The sequence below is a fragment of the Falco cherrug genome, chromosome 4 (genome assembly GCF_023634085.1).
Source record: "Falco cherrug isolate bFalChe1 chromosome 4, bFalChe1.pri, whole genome shotgun sequence".
NCBI classification, from domain to species: domain Eukaryota; kingdom Metazoa; phylum Chordata; class Aves; order Falconiformes; family Falconidae; genus Falco; species Falco cherrug.
Window position 1 is genome coordinate 1644736 of NC_073700.1, and position 22065 is coordinate 1666800.

Consider the following 22065-nt stretch of genomic DNA (forward strand, 5'->3'; position numbering starts at 1 on the left):
ACAGTGTTTACTTTCATCTGAACTACAAGCAGCAGTTTTGTGGATTTCTAATGCATTTCTTCCTCCCCCATCCTTTTCCTTATTATGTATTTTTGGCAGTCACTACAAATGGGAGCCAGATGACCAACTTGAAAGTTTACAAAGTAGCTTTTTTGAGTCTTTAAAAAGAATGTAGCAATTAAATCTATTGGGAATATATTCAGATTCACATTTCCCTTTCATTTTCATTCTTTTTTTTTTTTTTTTTCTAGGTAGCACTGTCTGCTAGAGTAATGTTGGGGATAAACAGTGGGACCTATTTGGTTAAGTTTTCTTGTAAGTGCTGCTTTGTGTAGAAACCAGATGTCTGTAGTAAATCTGCAAATTGGAGAGTGGCTACAAGTACCCTTTGCTCTCTAAACTTTTTTCCAGTTAATAACCAGTTACCACTTTCTGAACTCATTAGGATTTTATAAAAATGCTTTTAGTTTAGCTCATATGCAAATTAAATGGTGTCATAATTTGGACTTGGAGCTTGCTCTAAGATAATGATTTTGCTGAATGTAACTGAAATGTAAAGGGAATAGGCTCAGTAAACAGTGGAAACTGGACTTAGTCACATTGGTTGCTATTCTGCTGGAACAATAGGAACAACAAAAGTTTGGAAGTAGCTAGGTTGTTAATGGTGTTTTCTGTTGCAGTATGCAGGAACTGTCAGCCAGAAGTCCTGTGTGTGATAGGGTGCATTTGCTGAGGAAGGGACAAAAGAAGTTGTGGTGTCAATACCACCCCTCATAGTTTCATGCGTGTTTTGGAAGTAATGACAGTGGATCTGCTTTGTACTTGCCTCTTTGCAGCTGCCACCCTCCTGCTAAACATCCAGGTTAAGATTTCATCTGGCTCTGAGGCATCCAAGTTTTTCCAATGCTTGAATGTAATCAAAGGATAGATGTTCTAAGGGAAAAGTATGAAGTATCAAAGCTGAAAGCATGGTATAAAATACTTAGTGTTTGTTATTTTAGGAGAATTTATTTTGTTAGTACAGAAATCCTAGATTTCACAGTTATGTATGTGGAAGTATCTTGGGAATAGCTTAGTTTTTTCCTTATAAATGAGGAAATTTCCCCTTTTTAAAAATAAGGGAAAATCACTAGATAAAGCCATGAAAATTTAGGAAGTCTTAATGCAAAAAAGATGTTACTTGCTTTGATCTGCAAGAGTAGAAGAGGCTCTGTAAAGTTAGATGACTTTAATAACAGCTTCTGCAGAAAACATTGTCAAAAGTCTGTGTTCATCGGGGTCACAAGATTTCAGCGGTATGCTTACCACAAAAACATCATATAATGTGTGTACTCGCTGTTGTTATCCAAGCAGTTATAAGAAACTCATGAGCACTTACTTACTTAACATATCTTCAAATGTATTTGTAATTACTTCGGCATGATGTCATCAAGATTTACCTTACAGTGTAGTTTTACTGTCACTTGAAACTGTTAGTGCCAAATGAAGTAGTACTCCTGTCCTGTATTTCATCTGCTTGTCATCCCTTGTGCCAGGAAGAAGAAAAGTATCACCAAATAATTTCAGATAAAAATTGTTCTTATCTGAACATGGATCAGATGCTCATATCAGCACAAGGAAGGGGATGGTACGAGAGGCTGCAAACAAGGAAGGGATAGTATTGCTTCTTTCAGCCACAGTGCTGCTTTATTCTTGTTCAAAAAGACTTGAAATAATACCTATCCAAATCATCTGAGAGGTAAAGTGTGGTTCGCATGCATCGGCGGTAGGGATGCTAACAGGAAATACTCACCCTGGCAAGCAGGGAGTGCTTTCTAGGCATTGTTAGTGTTTAGAAGTTTGATACATAAGTATCTGTTGCTTGGACTCTAGTTACAAGGAGCTGCTTACTTGGAAGGTCGTTTCTTTTCTGAAGACCTAGACAAGCTCTGTTATTAACTAATTGAGCTCCAGTTTTTGAAGAGGGCCTTGATAATGTGGTTTGTGGTTTCTGCTTTGTCAGATGTGCCTTTTTTTTTACCCATGGTACTCATTTTCACTGATATTCCCCCACCAAATGCTTTCACCTGAAATGTTAGGCATTTAAAATGGTTAATTTATTAATGTGCTGAAAGGGAAATCCGGCTTAATTTTGAATGGTAGCAATTTCCCTCAGTTTTGTAAAGTTATGAAATGTAGCTGAAAGTGTGAATGAAGTATAAGAATTTTACTTCTAGTAGAAGGAATCCAAATCAGTCTAACAAGGCACACTTACTCTTTGGATTCTTTCAGAAAAACTTAACTTTGGGGGAAAAGGATTGCATACAGAGTAGCTGTAAAATTTCTTCCCCAATGTTGCCTTCTATCAGGTTAGGCGGTGAAGAATAAAAGGCTTTTAGGAGAGAAGTTGGATGGGTATGGATGGCAGAGATAGGGGAAGTGTGGGAGAGCAAGATCAAAATTAAGGTAACTATCCAAACCATATGTGTTGCTGACTAAATCTCTAGCATCTGGGAAGGAATTTAGTATTTAATACTGTTTATATGTCAAGAGCAGATTAAGCAAAAAGTCAAGCTGGAAATATCCTAGGGGAACTGAGGAAAGATTGTGTTTTGCAGGCAGACGAGTAGGTTCTGTGAGTTATTTGAACTGGCTGATGTCCAGCTCCATCTATTTATCTTGTACTTGATATGGCCTCATATTTGCTGCCCTGCTCAGAGTTTAGTATGTCTAGTTTGTTTCTGTTCTCACCTTTTTACTAATGCTTCAAAATGCAGATCAAAAAAGAAACCAAAATTATCCTTAAGAACTAATTATGCTAAAGAACTATAATAAGAACAGTTGTACACTGCAAAAGCTGCCATGAGCAGTTCTTATCCATTGTTTGTTGTCAGAGAAAATGACACCAATTTAAATGGCAGGGCAATTCTCTTTATTTTCTGTGGGTTTCAGTGAAACCAGTTCTTATAGTTGCTAGCATGTTAATTACCTTCTTACTGTGTCAGTGTTTAAGACTTTTTACTTAATGCTTAGTATCTTAGTACAAAAATGAGAGTGGTTGTCTGTACTTTTAGCATTGCTTTTGAAATGCTTTAATGTGTTTTTACAATGGAACTTGGGGCTGGTTGCTGATAATTCTTAGTGTAAGGCACTTAGGTCTTGTTCCTGGTAAAAATCCATAAGGCACTGATTGACCTAAAAAGGGCCAGATTTACCAGAGGTGGGTAGCCTTTCCTTCCTGTAAGGTTGGTTGGAAATTACTTCTCCAGGGTGCCTGTAGGAATTATGGGGAAACAGGGACTGACACTGCCTATATAAAGCCTCAGAACACAAGGAAGAAAAAAACTAGAGGGGGGGTGGGGGGGAAGGCCTTGTCTCTGGGTTTTGTGGGTTAACAGGGCTGTGAGGCAGCACTGGGGAGACCCCTTAAGGTTGCTATCAAGATGCTCCTTCTGAAATAAGATGAGATTTAAAAAAAATGTTAAGTCATGGAATGGTTTGGGTTGGAAGGAACCTTAACAATTATCTAGTTCCAAGCCCCCTGCCACGGGCAGGGCCACCTTCCGTTAGACCAGGTTGCTCCAAGCCCCATCCAGCCTGGCCTTGAGCACTGCCAGGGATGGAGCATCCACATACTCAGGTTTGTTCTAGATTTAGGCAAAGAAAGTGTATTTCTGCAGCTGTTTAAAGACCTTGGCTTTCATCTTGTATTAGAGTCTCTAAAGGACAATATTGGCAAGTTCTGTAGTTTCTGGGGTTTATTGTTTTTAAGCGTTCTTGGAAAAAAGAGGTATATATTATTGCTTAGCTTGCTTATGCCTGATGAACGCTGGGAATCACTGATACAGAATGTTTAAAAGTTAGTGTCTTCTCTTGGATAGAAGTATGTCTGTGACAGAATGAGGTGGGGGCAAATTAGGAAAGCTTTTAGAGACTTCTGGGCATCTATAGAGCTAGACACAATGCTAAATTTTCTTCTGTATGTGATTTTTTTTTTTTTTTTGTTCCATGTGGAAGGTAACACGTTCAAAATTTCTTAGCATATTTTTTGTATGAAGTGTGATTAAATACTTTGCAATGTTGACAAGCTGCTTTGATTAAAATAATTATAATAGAAAAAAGTTTTATAGATTAAAAAGTAGTTATTGAACCAGCCTGACAACAGGTACCAAATCCGCAAGCAGTGAAACAGATTTTCCATTAAAGAGAACGAAGGCATGAAGTGATGTTAAAACTTAACTCAATGTTTGTCTTTTTATTTTCTTATTTTTTTAACCAGAGTATCCAAAAGGGAGAAGGCAGTCTTCTGGTTTGTTCTTGAGCAATGCACAGAAATTGGACTGAAGTTGATAATACGGAAGAGTTGTTGTGTAGTGTTAAGCAAAGCATATTTCATTTCAGCATCCTTGAGGGATAGAGGAAGGTTTGGGGGTAGTAATAAAATAAATGGTCAGTGTGTCTTACAGAGAAAACTTAGAACATTCCTAAAGTTTCAGAATGACCAAAAATTATCAGAGATAAAATAGTTATGCGTAAACACCTCCGGTATTTTTATGAAGAGTTGCAACTGCTTCCAAGGCTCAGTGAATTAGATTAAGTTTAGGTCATCATTAGGGCCACCAGCTGCAAAACAGACACAGCTGAAAAATGACCTAGTGATTGTATGAACATCCTTCCATATGTTGCTGATTTATAATGAGAATTTTTTAAAGCTGAAGGCATTACCTTTATTCCTTGCATTTCTAGAAAAGAAACAGACTCTTTTTATCAAGTATTGTGTTATAAATTAATAAAGCACATTTTAAAGTTCATGCACAATAGTAAATGGAAATCAAACTACAGTTAACAAATATAAATGGTAACTAGAGTAACAGTACTGTCTGCTCTTTACCCAGACCTCTCTGTTAAACATACGTTCTCTTGAACTTTGCTTACATATCATCAGTTATATCCTGAATCAAAAGCTAACCTACTTCTATCTACTAAAATTTCTCAGAATTCCTTCCTGAATTGATAGTACTTCTTTATAACAGTACAGTAATTTGTTGAGAGCCATTACTGTGTCTACAAGGACACTGGGGTCAGGGCTTAAAGACTCATTGACCTTTTATGTATTTTACTTCTTTGTTCCTGTCATCTGTTCCCGATGTTATTCATAGCATCTACTTTACTCTTTGTGTTTGTGGGTAATCTTCATTTTTATGCAATTTCCTTGTGTTCTGCTTTGTAAGAAGGGAAGTATGATGAATTTATGCAATGAACTGTGAGATTAAGGTATTTATTCTCCTTTTAAATTAATTAGGTTGTTAGAAATGTAAATTTGAAGACAGATGATAGATGTGTATGATTGTGGAGCTCCATAACTTCCAGTAGTGTATGCACAATTTGGTTCATAGCTGAAAAGTTCATTCTCTTGCAGTAGTATTGGAGAATGATTGCAAAATCTCTTTAAATGATAGTTTTCTGTTAAAAAAAAATTAGTATGTTCTCCTTTCATGTTTTCAGGTAGGAAATTCCTGTTTATTGCTTGAAATGATCAAGTTGAGAAACAAATAAGGAAATTGGTTCATATTGTAACAAGGGAATGTGACTATGTTAAAAGAAGTCAGAAAACTTGAAACATAAACCATCTGTTTTCTATAAAGGCATTTTGTTCCTAATCCATGTAACTTTTATTATCAGAATAGTGAAGGAAGTATCTCAAAAAGTAAGTCTTGTCATCAACCAAAAATGGAAATATATTCCCACTGTTTTGAGGCCAAAGGAAGAAAGGTAGACAGTTGGATTAAACTACTGTTATTTCTCTTTATTTTGATTTTCACAATAACCTCTTGTGGTATACATTTTGTGAAGGAAAACATCTTGTCTTTTTTGTTGCAGTTTTGAGAGCTTTAATTTTGTGGATTGAAGTTTAGTCATAACTGAATGTTTTCCAGAAATCTGTGAAGCTTTTTCCCTGTAGGTTTACGTGGGTATCAAAATGTTCTGGAGTGCACTAATACAACAACCTCGCTAATTATTGTGCATTGTGGATAATGCTGATAATATATAGCTCAGAGTTCAAGAAGGTTCCATCCTCATTTACACAGATAAGACTTGGGAAACATGATTTTTCAGAATAGTTTGTCCAAAGCTGAAAGTAGAACTGAGACTTCATTTTTCTCTGTTGCTGTCTTTCTGGTTATGTTTCTGTTAGTGTTTCAGTTAGGATCAGGAGTGCAGTTTTGGAGCAAGTATCTTCTGATAACCCCACCTTGCTGCACCTTGTTTCACATCACAGTGCTCTTTGAAGGATGTGGGCTATTCTTTTTGGATATAACAAACCAGAAGATGTATGTATTCAGGGGTGCACCTGATGTGCTGCAGCTGCTAATGGATTTTAATTAGTGGCTGGGGCTAGTCTGAAGTAAAGCTCTTCTCAAAAATTGGAGTGGGTCTGGTGGCCTCATCACAGGTATTTTGCCCTAGTGACCCACCTTAGTGCTTCAGCTTAATTGCTAACACAGACAGTGTTGTAAACCAGTTCAGGCTCTGTTTCTGTATCTACTGACTCTGCTGTAAACTAATAAAGCTGTTAGACAATTACTTGGTTTTTCTGTTACTGATAAAATAAGTAGCATTTAAATACATGTTTAGTTCTTAGTTCATGAATCTATTTCCTGCTTAAAAAGACTATATAATAATCTGAAAATAAATACCAGAGCAAACAGGAAGCAAATATGTTTTGATACAAAATCTAGTCAGTTATGTAGTGGTATAATTTGGTTTATACAGAACTCCACACTTAATTGGCTAGGCTGCTTTGTGTACCTGAAATCAGTGTGGGTGTCTGTCTGCTATAGAACACTTGCAACACGTGCTGTTCCTGAATGTAATGAGCTAGAATATGCCTGGGCATATAACCATAGTTGGTAGTGCTTAAAAAAAAAAAAAGAAAAAGTTTAAAGTTCAACTATACCAAGGCAATAAGCATTTACTAGTAGTGAAGAGCAATACCAGTATGTTATCGTAGTCCAGGACAGTGAGAACATAGAACTGATTGCGGAATTCAAATTAGAGGTTGGTGGGCAATATTGTGTGTCCAGCAATGGCCATAAGCGGATGCTTTGGGAAGACTGATAATAGGACGAGCATGTATCCTGCCTCCAAATATTCTTCCGTTCTCCAGCTATTCAGCTCAGCACTTTTGTACCTACTGTGCTTTGTTTACCAACCTGTAATGCATCTCTTCCAAGAAATAAGTTACTTATCCAGTCTTCCCTTGAAACCATATATAAAATTGCTCCTCTATCCGCTCTCAGGCATGCAGTGTAACGGGCTGACTACTTACAAACTTTTGTCTAGTTTGTACCTGGTACATACTAGCTTCATTTGATGGCTCCCTGCTCTTGTACTGGAGCAGTTGATCCGCGAACCCATGCGGTCTATGCAACTCATAATTTTGTGGGTATCTTCTGCATCTCTCCGTAGACATCTTTTTTCTTGACTGGCGACTTCTAACCTACTCAATGTTGCCTATATAGAAGCCATTCCTTACCTTTGGTTACCTGATTACCTTTCTCTGATCCTTTTCTAATTAAACCATATGTAATTATGCCAGCTACTTGAAGGGATCAAAAATCAATAGTGTGTTTAATATCTGGGTGAGCCACAGATTTATAGCGGCATAGCGATGTCTCTTGTGTTTTCTGTTTCTCTCTAGTTTCACTCTAATTTGAGTTTCTTTTTTACTGCTACTGGGTACTAAACCAGTGCTCTCATCGAACTACCTATCACTGCTGCTGAGTCTTGTTCCTAAGCGGTGGTGGTGAGGGCATGCTTCATTAGTTTTTATGTGAAGCTAATATATTCTTTTGCATGGATATCACTTTTTATTTAACAACATTGAATTTCATTGGCTATTTTAGGATCCTGAGGTCCTTTTGCAGTACTCCTTCATTGACACTTAGCCATCTTTGTTGTCACCTCACTTCTCAGCCCGATTTCTCTATCTTCTGCAAGTATATTAAACTGAATAAAGTGCAGCACAGGCCCTTTGCAAAACTCCCACCAGTGGGCTCCATCCATAGCAAGAACTGACCATTTATTTTTATGCTGTTTCTTAAATTTTATTTGATTTTGTCCATGCTGTCACCTCTTAATCTGTGGCAACTTAATTTCCTTAAAAACCTTTCAGAAATCTTTGAAGGCTGTTTGGACCAAGATCTCCCTTTTCCACATCCTTCATGATTCCTTCAGAGAATTCAAAAGAGATTTGCAAGGCAAAAACATCTTGGCTTTTACAGAAGCCATGCTCAGTCTTATCAGAGCAAATTGTATTTATCTAGATACCCATAAATTCTGTACTTCATTGTAATTTCTAGTTTTTCTAATACAGGCATAGGGCTAGCAAGTCTTTATTTCCCTGACCACCCTGAAATCTTTTCTAAATAATAGCATTATATTTACCACAGATGAGATACAATAATATTAATTGAATGAAAAGTGAGTTATAATAGTTTTGCTTGTAATACAGTTCTCATGCTCCATCTGAATGGGTTTAATCAGACTGCTCTAAAGTTTTCAATAATTATATTTGACTTATGTTTAAACTTTAAGAAATGTATATAACTAGTTGCTACAAAGTATCTTTAATTCTACTTTAAAACTAAAGCTAAGCTTCACTTCCTAAAAGTTTTTGAAAAGCAGAAAATTTGTGATAGAAGATGTAATACTTGTAATATGCTTGAATAGTGTTCTTTTTTTAAAGCTAAGCAAAAAAGCCTGTATTAATTTAGATTTGCATTTTGTGCACTATTCTGAAATAGTAGAAAAGTTATAAAGATTCCCTAAGGTTAATATGGTACATGCTTATATTAATAAAACTATAAAGTCTGTACATAAATTTATGTGTATGTACTGTACACGAGTTTTTGATAACAATATTTAAATGAAGTAATGAATACATACATATATTCCTCCTTCATGAAGCCAGAGGTACTTGAGGTTGATAAATGTTCATAAATTTTTTTTCGGAAAAAGAGGAAGATAATTTCTGCAGTGCAGTACATTTGTAAGGTGACCGTAAAATACTTTGTCATAAATATTGTATCTGTTCAGAATGTAGATATAAAAAAGGGGAAGGAGAGAAATAATAGATTTCTTCAGTTAGTTGGCTGAAGACCCACAATTATTTTTTTTTTTAAGATCCACAAATTTTATGATCAGTTGTTGCTAAAGACTATGTATATTCTTAAGTGTTATATTCATGGGCTTATGAGGAATTTCTTTCAATTAAAAAGTGTCATTAAATAATTTCATTTTGTTAATATTTTAGTTTTTGCATCAGAAATCAAAATGTCTTAGGATGGGCTTAAAAAACCAACTGAAATTGTAAGAGAAGAAACCAGACCTGCCAAACTTTTTAGGAATTCTAACACTCTTTGCTTGCATAATTTTATATAGCCTTTTTAGTTTTTCTGCACTTAAAGTATAATGTAAAATTAGTAGTATGATGTATGGTTATATTTCTTGAATACCTTTGATTTTCTTGTTGAAAATGGTGATTCTTCCATTCTTCTTCACAGCTAACAAAGATTTATCAGGAAAAAAGTGCTGAAAAATAAAGAATTTAAATAAAACAAAAGCAGTAAAGTGCCCTATAGTGCTATCTTACCCTGTAGTTACTTGGATATCTTTCTAGGCATAAGACATATCTAAAAAAAAATAATTGCATGGCTCAGTATATAGTACTTTTCTCTAGATTGCTTAAAGCAATTTTTGTTCTACACTGAAGCAGCATATAGCTAATTGGTATTGACTATGCAGAGGGATAGTCTAATGATTTAAAAAAAACTGGAATGTTCCTATTTGTTTTACTTGATGAACAATTCTCTTAAAAAGATTGTATTACATTTTTATGTGCCTTCTAAAATAATGTGGGCTAAAGCCATAGGTAAAATGTAAATAATAATAGTTCAGTTGTATTAATGCACTTCCTTTTCCCTAGGTCCTAAGACCTTTGATGAAAGGTTGATTATTGCCTGTATTACTAATAAGCTAAAATCTCCTTTGAAAGAATTATGATACTTGAGGTATAAGCTGAGAAGTAAATATGATAATACACTGCAAAGATAATATGAGGAAGATTTGAAATTTCAAGTTTGTGATTTTCCTGTCCAATTAGAAATTGGAAAAAGAAACATCTGTAATTCTGAAAGATGTGGAGGAACCTTGTGGAAGTATTTTTGTGATCGTACCCTCTCATCCTTTTCTCTAGTGTGTCTGTTTTCTCCTGCTGTCAGTAACAGGATGTATAGCTTGACGGTTTTTTGGCCTTATCCACTTGTTCCTACTGAGGCTGACGTTGATTTGTATTTTAGCTATTTTGCAAGTTGGGTCACTTAAGAACATAGAAACTTTTTCAGGTCAATTTTCTTCACTTAGTTTTCTCCCCCAAGGATAATTCATCATCAACCCAGATTATATATATCAGACTGCTGTCTAGTGCTGAGGGTGAGTCCTCTTTGTTCCTAAGTATTGTTTTCTACTACATCAATAATAAGACATTTACCTACACTAAAATCCTTTATAGATATATCTTAAATATCCCAAACTATCCAACAGTTCTAAAATGGATGTGAATATCCTACAACTAAGGAGAAGTTTTTATATATGCTCATTAACAATGAGTATGTCACTGAAAGTAAGGATGAAAGTAGTTGTCTTCTGCTTCATGATCTTCTTCGGTTTCATGATCATGTGTTTCATGATCGTCTTCTGCTTCACGGTATTCTTCAGGTGTTAAAAATCGTCGAAACACTCGTATTCTTAGCTGAGTTGACTTGCTGACATTAACGTTTTGTTCACCATAATAGATGGTTCGGATGTGAGGGAAGCAAAAGAATGCATATGTGCTTATTGGGCTCGTAAGCTTATTTTGGTCCACCCGTATATAGGTTAATTGGTTGGTGTTCATTGGATCAATAGATGGACACATCAAAGTAACATTTATGGCTGTAAGAGAGAGAAAAATAGTGATTAAAATACAGAAAACAGTTATATGTGAGACCTGTTGCAAAAGTGAAACTTATGTTTTGAAATTTAAAAAGCAAAATATTGATATAATCCTTCCCTGTGTTTCTAATTGGTTTTGTATATGACAACAATAACAATTCTGGGGTTTGAAAAGTGTGATGTTGTGGGGTAAAGTAAAAAAATAAATGATTACTACTAGAATTTGTAATTACTCTTTTATGTGGGTGGAATGTTTTCATAATTCCTTTTTTTTTTAATCAATTTACTAATCAGAATCAATTTTCTAAAAGGTTTTAGCTTGTTATATGATAAACTTTTCTTATTAACTTTTACAAAAAATTGCAAAATAGGTGTAAGATACAAAACCAAAGTGCTTTCTAATTTCACTGATTTGGTCTTAACTACTAACCAAGGATGTGTTTACACTGCATCTTGAACAAGATGGGATGATATTCTTCCTGCACTGTAAGCTGATCAAAAGCTACAGAGCTGCATTTGCTTCTGAGAAGTACAGTGTGTATGAACTCCGGGTCAGAGTGTTAACATTAAATGGTTAGTTCAGAACACTAATAGCTCCAGCTCACCTCTCTGTGGAGGACATCAGAGTACCTCTTTAACAACATGCAGATGTGGATGACTGCTGGATTCTATGCTTGGTTTATACATGACCTGACTAAGGTGGCAGGTCCTCAAAACTAAGACACAACAAAATAGATGTTTCTGAGAGTTTTTTGGTGTAGGCTGAAAGTTCTTAATTCTGGATGGTACGGAAAAATGTACTAAACTCGCCCCCCTCCCACAACCAATGCCAAAGTACACTAAAGTTTTTGGTTTTAAAGAATTGCAACCATCAACATACTTTCAATGTCATTGCCTTCAATATACAAATGCTGCAAACTTCTTGGAATATAAAATAATTGTTTCAATTTGTTATGTCCAAGATTAAGTTCTAGAAGGTTGGGTAGATTAAAGGTGTTGCGTGCAATGTTCTGTAGGTTATTGTGGGACATTCTTAGAGCAATGATTTTTGGAAGTCTATTGAAATAGTTTTCTGGAATAGCAGAAATTGAGTTATTTTCAAGAGAGAGATACATAAGTGACAATGGGAGATCAGGAGGCATAGTCTGTAACTTGTTGTTGCATAAGTTGAGCTGCATTAAGTTTTTCGTGTTTGAAAAGGGTTTTCCTTTGAGTACTGAGTCGTCAAGAAAGTTACTGCAAAGATCAAGCATAGTTATGTTAGGTAATCCTTCCAATGAATTTCCAGATAACAGAGAAATCTTATTGAAACCAAGGAGGAGCCTCTCTAGAGAACTGGGGAGTGGGAATGGAAATTCTTCTAATTCATTATGTTGTAAATGAAGTTGCACTAAGTTTTCAAGTTTGGCAAAAACACCATGGTCAATCATATGAGATTTGATTTTGTTGTGGCTGAGGTTAATTTCTCTTAAGAAGGTAACATTAGTGAATGGTCCTGCAGGCACAGCTTCAATATCATTGTTTTGCAGATAAAGTTGTTGGACGTGGCTAGGGATATTTGGTATCGTCTTAAGTTTACGATGGTCACAGTACATTGATAATGGAAAAGCTGGTGGACAAAAGCATTCTCTGGCACACTCAACTGGAAAAGGAAAGCGAGGAACTCCATCTTGTGTATCTGGATTAAAATAATATGGGTGTCGATGATCTGGTGTCTCCTCATATTCATCCTCAAAATCATAATCTTCATATTGACAAAAGACCATAGCAGTCCAGAGGATGTGAATGATTGATAGCTGGCTCAGAATTCCCATATTTAAATTTGTATTTTGTATCCTGTTGATGAGAAGTAAAAATAAGTTTATTAGATAGTCATAAAGTAAAGAACATATAAGTTTCGGTTTTAAGAAGCAATTTAAAATGAAGCAAGTAGAATAATGCACTTTTTTTATTGGCAACAGTCAGTGACATTTTTAGCAAAAAACAAGTTTTAACCTGTATCTTCCAAGAAAACAACCATAAACAAATACACTGCCCTGGAAATAAACAGGAGTTTTCTTGTCTGACTTCAGACAAGGAACAGCTTTCTACCTGTGCTGTGCCTGTTACCAAAGGATACCATAACAGTTGAGTGTATAAAAAAAGTCCCAGTCTTCATTCCTTTCTCACTTAATTACAGAGACGTTGTAGAAGAACTTTTTATGTAAAGTGATATACTCTGGGGTTTGTATTGGACACCTGAGGTGTTGCATTTGTCCCATTGTGATGGGTTAAGCATCAGCCTTACAAGTCAGTTTTAAATGGGTGCTGGTGGAATTCCTGAGCAATGTTTCTTCCTCAGACCTTTGGAAACACATAGGTAGCCTTATTAAACTGTCAAGATGAAAACTTTTTTTGCAAGTGTATTAGTTATTCTCACTATGAACTTGCACTGCACAAATGGTGTGTGGCCAATGTTACAGAATCAAAGAAGTGTTGTTTGGAAGGGACTTCTGGTGTTAATATAGTCCCACCTGGTGCTTCAAGTGTTTCCATCTCCAACAGTAAATTAGATCAGCCTAGACTTTGTCTGGGTGAGCCTTGAAAATCTTCAAGGGTGTAATTCCAGCATCTCTCCAAATAACTCAAGTGAGTGTTATACTACACTCCTTGTGAAGAAATTTGCTAGTCTTACTAAACACTCAAGCTTGTGTCTATTGTTCTTGTTATACAAAAATAATTTTGTTTAAAAATATATATATCCTCAATTGAGGAAATTGCAGGATTGTTTCTATAAAAAGAACAGTGAAATAGATTACTTTGAAATGCTGTATTTTATGTAAAATAGAAATTTGCATGGCAGTGGTGATTGTTCTGTGGCATTTTGTTTTTCTGTTTTCTGCAAAACATGGCTGACTTAGCACAATGCATTAATGATGATAAAAATTTAATTTTTCTATTCCTTTTATTTAAATCAAATGTAATTCAACTGTTCTATACTGTACATAATGTAAAATCTTGATTGATAAAATTTTTCTTTATAGTCTTCCTGAGCCTCTGTAACCATATGGTCTGTATAGGCATGAACTAATTGACCTGCAAGGTACTCTTCTGAGGTGAGATACTGATGTTGTGAAAGACAAATAATTTTGCATGTCAAATTTCTGATGCTCAAAGCCAGACTAACATTTTAGAGCACTTTATGCAGTCAAAAGAACCCTGTTACTTGGCAGAACTAGAGTTGTGAATCGTGTCAAGCTGTTCAATAATAGATGAGTCAAAATGTAACATTCCAGGTCAAAGCACATAAATCAGGGAAAATTTGAAGAGATTTGGCTCAGTGTAGTATGGGAGCCCTGAGGCAGAGGAAAGCAGATATTCTCAGGGTTTTTTTATAATGACATTAATGTTGCTTAATCAAGGGACTCTTTCCTTTGTTTTCTTGATTTTAATACTTGTTTACCAAACACAACTAATCAGTAACAATGGAGAGGAGACTTAGAAATGCTAATTTCCTGTGCTTCCTGGTGGTGATTGATGCCGAATGCATGATGTATTCAACAAATGAATGAGAGAGAATTCTAAGAAAAAAAAGTAGTAACAAAATAATGGAATGTAATACATCCTCGTAGTCTTCCTGTGGTGTTCTACCGAGCCTGTGTGTGATGATGTCTGGGTTGAAATCATTTGTGGTATTGTCTAACTTGCATTTTTAACTTTGTACCATTTGTATTTGAATTCTCCTTTAATCATGTTTCATAACTCATTAAATCTTAAAAACAGGTTTGAATGGAGTCAGTTGTTTGGAACCCCGGTAGGCAGGTCCTCAGCAAAGCCAGGGTGTGTCTATCTCTACAGCATCATCAGATGTCTGAGCTATCTAAGGAAATAGCAGAAAGACTACACAGAGAGCAGCCTTGTGCTACAGGCATTGCATAAATGCACTATACTGAGAAGCTCTGCAGACACATGCTGAGTTGAGAAGCAATACTGTGCTTCAGGAGGCATTAACTGGTTTCCAGATTTCAGGCCCTGTATATTGGGAAAATACCTTATTACCATATTTCTAACTTCTAGTCAGACCTGGTGGTGCCTACCTATATAAAAATCTGTCTCTAAATCCTGGGACTTGATTCTAGTTTTTGTGAACAGATCCTTACACAATCTCCCCCACACCTATTTCATGTTCTTGATTTCCTTTTGATTCCTGTTACTTCTCAGTTTCAGTCTGGAACTTCAGCTTCACCTTCTGATTCTATTCTCTCAGCACTTCTACTAGCTGTCATAAAATTTCCCATTAATAACTTCGGTTCTCAGTGCCACAATAATCCTTAGAAACCAGGAGGAACAGCTCTGGAAGTCCTGCTTAGTGTGAGGAAAGAGCTTACTTAGGCCTTCATGCAGTCGATCCACTTGCCATATAGACAACGTGAAAAGAACTATCATCACTTCAGATGGAATGTTAAGTAATAGGTACCAAAGTCTCTCGCTGGTTTTGTGGAGAGAGAGGAGCTGGTATTTGTGGGGTGGGGGGCAAGGGGCGGGGGTTACACCTTGGCTGTAGTTGAGTGCATTTTTGGTAGAATAATAAGTGTCCTGCTAGGCTTGCAGACCATGGCTCACCGTATGAGATACTAGCACTTCTTCATGAAATATTTCTAAGAACTTAACTAGCTTTAAAACAAAGTACCATGTCAGGTGAAACTTGATAATGGGAGACTCAAGTCAGATGCATTCAATATGATAAACTGCGTACTTACAAAACTGAAAGAAAACAGAAAATCTTAGAAGCATGATTCTCTAACATCTGCAATAAACTCAACACTTAGTAACTGTACTTGTAAGCAGTTTACTAGCTGAAAGCTGAGAACTATATAACATGCATGAATCTCTTAACTGCAAAAATAATACAATTGGTTCATTTTATTCTTGCTTACCAAGAAAACTTACTCTTTGGAAGTCTGTGAAGCTCAAGTTGTAGAGGGCAGCAAGTTATTGTGCTGGTGAAATCATCTGAGGAATAGCTTAACACAGCTGGAGGAACAAAAGATCTCTAAGCCATATTTTGTGGTGAGGAGCCTTGTGGGAAGGCAAAGCAAAATAACAGCCTTAGCCTCTCTTCTGATTTGCCAGTTAAAAAAAAAAATAAAAAATTGTGCCACATCATCAGTTACTGTAGATGCTGTATCATAAGTCTGTGAAGCAATTTCTTTATTTCTTAGAATCCCTTCAAAATTATTTGTAAGATTCTTTCAGTGTTAGCAGTTTCCATTAAAAAAAATATTGAGAGTAAGACTTCAAAAAATATTGCGGAGGTCATTAGTTCATAGCGCGGTTTCAACTTCAGTGATTCATTTACGCAAAGGATTTGTCCTCTGGAGGATTAAACTTAAGAAACACTAAAAAATTAACCTTATCAAGATTGAGAGAAGGCATGTGCTATAGATAAGTTCTTATGAACATTTTCAATTTTATACTTTTTTCCCTCCACGATCCGTATTTCCTGTTGCCTTCCTGCAAAGCCGTTGCGCTATACAGTACTGTCAGTATGGTGTTGTACGTCTGTGTTGATTTAAAGTTCAGGATGTTTTTGATAAGTTGTGTAGAAAGAGCATAAATCTTCCTATGAAAAAGACAAGTATGACATGAGAAATAAACTATTTTACTTGAAGAAAAATATTTTTCATAGCTTTGAAGAGAGAGGGGAAAAAGGTATGGTTATCTGCTGTTGCTGCTATATGGTATTTAAATAACTGTGCAAAAAATGGGGGGAAAGACAAATTTTTTCGTTGAAGTGAGACACTGTTCTGGGTTAATTGCAGGATTTATCAAAAGCATTTAATGATTGGGTTTGGTTTGGTAAAATAATTGTTATTTCAAGGTCTATTCACAAGGAAGAATCTGGTTCTTTAAAAAGTGTGAGTGCCTTAGAGATATTATATTTGATAAAACAATGCCATATTAAGTTTTACTTTTTTTTGTCTTTAAGCTTCCTGAAGCTGATGGTTTTCTTGACCTTTTCAAGTTTCCTCTGTACCATTGAGGTCAAGAACATTATTTAAGAAGATAAATTGTGCATGATTCTAACATTTGGGATATGAAGAAAAGCACTAGAAGACAGGACCAAAATAATATTGTAGGAGCTGGCAGTACTGGAACTAAAATAGAGCTGTCATGTTTTTATGTAAAGAATACAGAGTACAAGGGAGAGGTTGAAAGAGTAAAATTAAAATGACATAGTCATTGATTAATGGTACTGTAAATAGGTGAATAACTACATTGTACCACTAAACCCAAATAACACTGAACAAGAAAAGTAATTGATTTTTTAAAAAATTAGAATACATTCATAATAATAAATGAAAAAGACCCACCAAGTTTGTTATGCCAGTTAGTAAAATGTTATTTGCTGCTACAGATTTGGGAGGTTTTTTACACACAAGATAAAGGAACACAGTGGAGAATTTTGGAAGCTTCATTATATTAACAGTTCTAATAAAACGTGCAAAAATTGAAACTTATTTTCTTTAAAGATAAAAATGAGACCAAATTAGAATGTTAATGTCATACCTGATATTTTTCTATCATTTTCTACTACTAATTGTGTCCCAAATCCTCCTAAGCTATCAGGAGACTTAAAGTCTCATGATGCATTTAAAAATCCGTGGTGGCAGAGCAAAAGCGTCTGTCCTCTTGAAAAATTGTAGCAAAGCTTTTGATTTAAAGCATATTTAACTGCAGAAGAAGATGCTGATCTAGCCATGGGATATATTAAGACCCAGTTCCTTTTTTATTGCATGAGCTATCTTGGATACAAACAAGTCTATAGTTTGTGATCTTGGTCAAGTTGTGTGGTTTGATCTTCTCTTAGTTATCATTTGAGGTGTGGTAGGAATTCCCTCACAAGGAGGATAATGAGAGGATGAAATTTAACATCATTCATGTGTGACTTAGTGTTTCAAATGTGACAAACATTAAGTTTTCAATGTGTTTTGGTTCTCAGTTTTAAAAAATGTTTTGTAAGGACTTTTACTCTTGAATTCGTGATTATTTTTTTTTTGATAATTTTATTTATGGAGTTGTGATGCAAAGTGAGATGTATGTCAAGTTAAAAGTCCGAGTTGGCTTGAAGCTGATATATTTTCTTAAGCCAAACTTGGATGGATCCTCTTTGTAAACTAAAATGTTTGAAATGTTACCATCTTCATTAACTACATTCCACATATGAGACATGTTAGCTTTTTCAGCTTTGGTTCTGAACTGAAGGCTTAAGAAAGGAGACTGTTCTGGTATTTTAGGTTTGTTTAGCTAGTTGAGTACAGTCAACTGGAAAAGTTTGAAATTTCTAAGTTTTAGCTGAAATATTCATAGACTAAATAGAGAACATAGCCACTGGCATTGTCTGAGGGGAATGGGACTGGCCCTGATACAAGGAATAAATTATACTGCTTGGCCTTTTCCTTATATTCACTGTTCTACTGTAAAAGATTCTTGGATTTCTCTGTGGTTGTGTCGTGTCATCCGTCGTGTCCTCCTTCCCCCCCCCCCCCCACCCCCCCACCCCCCCCCCCCAACTTATAGTGGTCCATATGAAGCCCAGAGAAAGAGGGGCAAAAAGTGCATGTTGTTCATAGAGGATTAAAGGAAACCAAATGAAGTTCAGCTATGTAAGTTAGAATTGAGAACTATCCTGGAAGCATGATCTCGCTAGAGTTAGAAAGTTACTCAGCAGAGGTCTGCCCCTGCTATCACCCCCTGCTATCGGTCTGAAGAAAAGCCTGAAGCTCAACAATTTAAAATCCTCAGTTAACAACTTTGAAGGAGCTCTGTTTTAGATTAGAATTGGTGATGTTAGTTTGTTATTCTGAGTGATTGCACAGTAGAAAAGAGAATGTGTGATCAAATATAATGAGGAAGTTTGAATGTTGTAATTTGTTTCCCCATAAAGCCTGTGGGTTTCTGAAGTAAGAAACAGCCTTAGGCGTGTATCATCTAGGCTGGGCTGCACTTCAAGGTCAGACTGTAGGCACAGAAACTCTTTGCGTCCTAGTTTCTAGGTCTTAACCGGCAGCCCACGAACACTGTCAGCAGACCACCTGCAGCCTCTGTAAGCCTGGTATCTGATCGGCAAAGGCGCTTCTTATTTGTGCTTGCCATCAATAAAAGTCACCGATTATCAAGACCGTGACAGTTGCTGAATTTAGTTATCCTGTGCCAGAACTGATCTGAAAATTCTGTTACTAAAGTGTAGAACTCTCAGTAAATCAAGATACTGAATTGCATGATCTTGCAGGGTCTCCAGCCTCGCCAGAGCCCGGAGCCCTCAGTTAATAATAGCTCTTACAGACTTCATGTTACTCTGCTCTTCAGTGGAAAGTAATTCTAGGAGCATGTCCCTGTGCAAATATGCATTTTTAAAGGTTGTGGAAAAGGGGCCATCAAATGATATCGCCAGTCCTGCAGAGCTGAGACAAGACCCAATCTGTTTAGAAAAAGGAAAGGAAGACAGAACTTTGCCATGTGTGAGGCTCATTGTTGCCTCTGACCTGAACTTTGTTGTGTGGTCTCCACTTATTTCCTGTTTAGTAGGTGGTATTACAAGATCAAAACTCTGGCAACCCTCATCTTATGCAGCTGGTTTTATATCTGTTGTTTAGTTTTGCTAGGAGCTACTAAGAAGAAAGTGTTGAGCAACTGTTAACAGTTGAATTTACAAGAAGTATTATTGAAAAATAATTCCTAAGGTTTGCTAGACGGTAGATTTTGCATATATTGATTGAATGATACTCTGAACTAATGCCCTTCATTGACTCTTCTAATCAAAGGCAGATTGTGGTTGCTGATTGATTTTTATCATGTTATAGCTTGAGCATGCATGCTACAACCATGAATATAAAGACAATATTAAAGATGTTTTTGTGTAGGTCTTATGGTTGTATTTCTTGCTTTTCAGGTGACCATGCAGTCCTAAAAGAATAAAAAAATTGTCCTATAGTTTTACTATAAAACAGTGTAAGTTAGTAGGTATCCTAAGTCCTGTGATGGGTTCATTGGGTGATTATTTTTGTTTTGAAATACAAGCATGTCTTTTCCTCTCATCAGTGCTGTGGGATATGGAGAGTTTTCTTCTGTATCTTCTCCACTTCCTCCAGTTAGGTGGATTTGCTGATTATGAGTTGAATAACCACCCCTCTCTTTTTGCTCTCCCTTCTTCCTAAGCTTTCCTTTACTTGCTGAAATCGTGGATTATTTTTTTTCTTGCATTCTACTCTTTATGTATTTCTGTATTCTTAAATGGTATACTTTTTGTGTTTTGCTTTTTCCCAAAAAACCCACACCTTTGAAACATATTACTAGTTAACAAATGCAACTACATTTGGATCTCAAAGACTGATCCTTGTATAGAACAAATGACTGAGAAAGAGCTTGTTGACATTGTAACATGGGATTTAATATAATCCCATAAGCAATTGTTGAGTAACTTCTACTAATAAACAGTAATACACTGAATTTTTAGAGATGAATTCATTAGAAGCACCTATGCATCTAGAAGCAATACATTAGGAAGCCGTGATCTCATTAGATGATTGGTTAAACATGTACAGTGAACAATTTGTATTGCAATTTGTTTTGCTTCAAAGGTTAAGTATCAAGGCTCCTGGCGTGTTCAGGTTTGTAATACTGAAGCTTTTTGAATGGAAGGATGGGTGTGAGGTTTTTTGCTAGGACAATATCAACATACAGTAATGGATAATTGACTTTGAAAGACTAATAGAAAAGGAAGGTTGTAAATTTTTGCTGAATGTTTTGTTGCGTTAGAAACTTTAGAAGATTGTCATACTATATTGGGAAGGGTTACTTTGATAGATGTTTTTTACTTTCTCCAGCAGACAGAGGCATTTAAATAGTCCTCATGGTGTAATGTTTGTACTGCCAGAGTAACACATAATCATTAACGATTGGTACTGGAATAATAAAACAAGTTAAAAAATCATGTAAGCAATAATACCTGTAGCAAATGGTGCCTGGTTACTCTAAAATACCCTGGACTGTTGTACGAAATTATAAACCTTTTCTGGGGAGAGTCACTGTTGCCAGCTAACACTTGTATTTTTAGTAGTTGAATAGTTTGTTTAACAAATATACTTCACTTTATATTTTGTAATTTTTTACAGCCTTTGGCTGTTCCAAAGTAGATGACTCTGGGCTGTGTTCTCCCATATGGAGTTCTGGGGCATTGCCTGCTTAATTGGAGATCGTGTGCCGGTGATTACACCAATATAAAATGGGAGTGTCAGCCTGTTGGTGCAACCACTGCTTACTGGTGCAGGCATATTCATTTTCTTGAGGCAGTGTTAGCAATGGACCTCAAACTTTAACATAGCCTTTATTTTGTCTGATTTGTGTTCTATATAAAATCATATAGATGATCATAGTATATGACAGGTGTCTTGCACTCATTAATAAAAAAATGTAATAAACATTGTAAAAAACCCTAAAAGAACATACAGTGTTTTGTAATGGAGGAAAGTGAGAAAGCTAATGTAGCTGAACGCAGAGTGCAGAGATCCTTGGGTAGTACCAATCCAAGTTGGTTAGTACAAATGTAGTACACTGTACTTGTCCTTATTGCTTATGTAATTGTTTTTTCAGTATGATTTATTTGAGATAGCATAAAATGACACTCTGATTATAATTACCATTTTTTCTGTGGCTTAGGTATGACCCTCATGTCTTTAAAAAAGATATAAAAAAATCAGCAAAATCTGAGGTCTGGCATCTTAATGTGAAGTTGGCTAGAAACTTGCTCACTGGGAGAGCATTCTTAGCATCCACTTTAACTAACTTCATTCCTTGAGTCTATTCCAAAGAAGGCACTTCTACTCATTATTTCAAACAGAACAGCTAACTTCAATGCACTAAGCTGATAGATGCCTGAAAGAGATAGTGTGAATGCTACCCTATCTTAATAATTTATATTAATACCTTATTCATTGGCTTATTTCATTCGTTCATAGCTATAGACTTCATGCATTTTTGTTAAAAGCACTAGAAAATGTGCCTGTAATTTCAGATTGTTCCCATGTTTGTATCCAACTTGCAAATCATATT

General features: G+C 35.8%; 2 protein-coding genes across 5 annotated transcripts in view; one reads left to right on the forward strand and one right to left on the reverse strand.

The window, feature by feature from the left end:
• The window catches only part of CENPP (centromere protein P), a 151619-nt gene that overhangs the window by 33122 nt on the left and 96432 nt on the right, over positions 1-22065 (forward strand). The gene's annotated exons all lie outside the window — the stretch shown is intronic.
• Positions 5384-16674, reverse strand: OMD (osteomodulin). Of its 2 annotated transcripts, XM_005444424.3 has the most exons (3): positions 15904-16674; positions 11855-12810; positions 5384-10974 (listed from the first exon to the last, which is right to left on the reverse strand). In XM_005444424.3, the coding sequence occupies exons 2-3, from the start codon at positions 12786-12788 to the stop codon at positions 10655-10657; spliced, it is 1254 nt and encodes a 417-aa protein (XP_005444481.2). In that variant the 5' UTR covers positions 12789-12810; positions 15904-16674; the 3' UTR covers positions 5384-10654. The 2 variants fall into 2 exon arrangements, with proteins under 2 accessions (XP_005444481.2, XP_055564197.1); XM_055708222.1 differs by lacking the exon at positions 15904-16674 and having other exon boundaries at positions 11855-13703.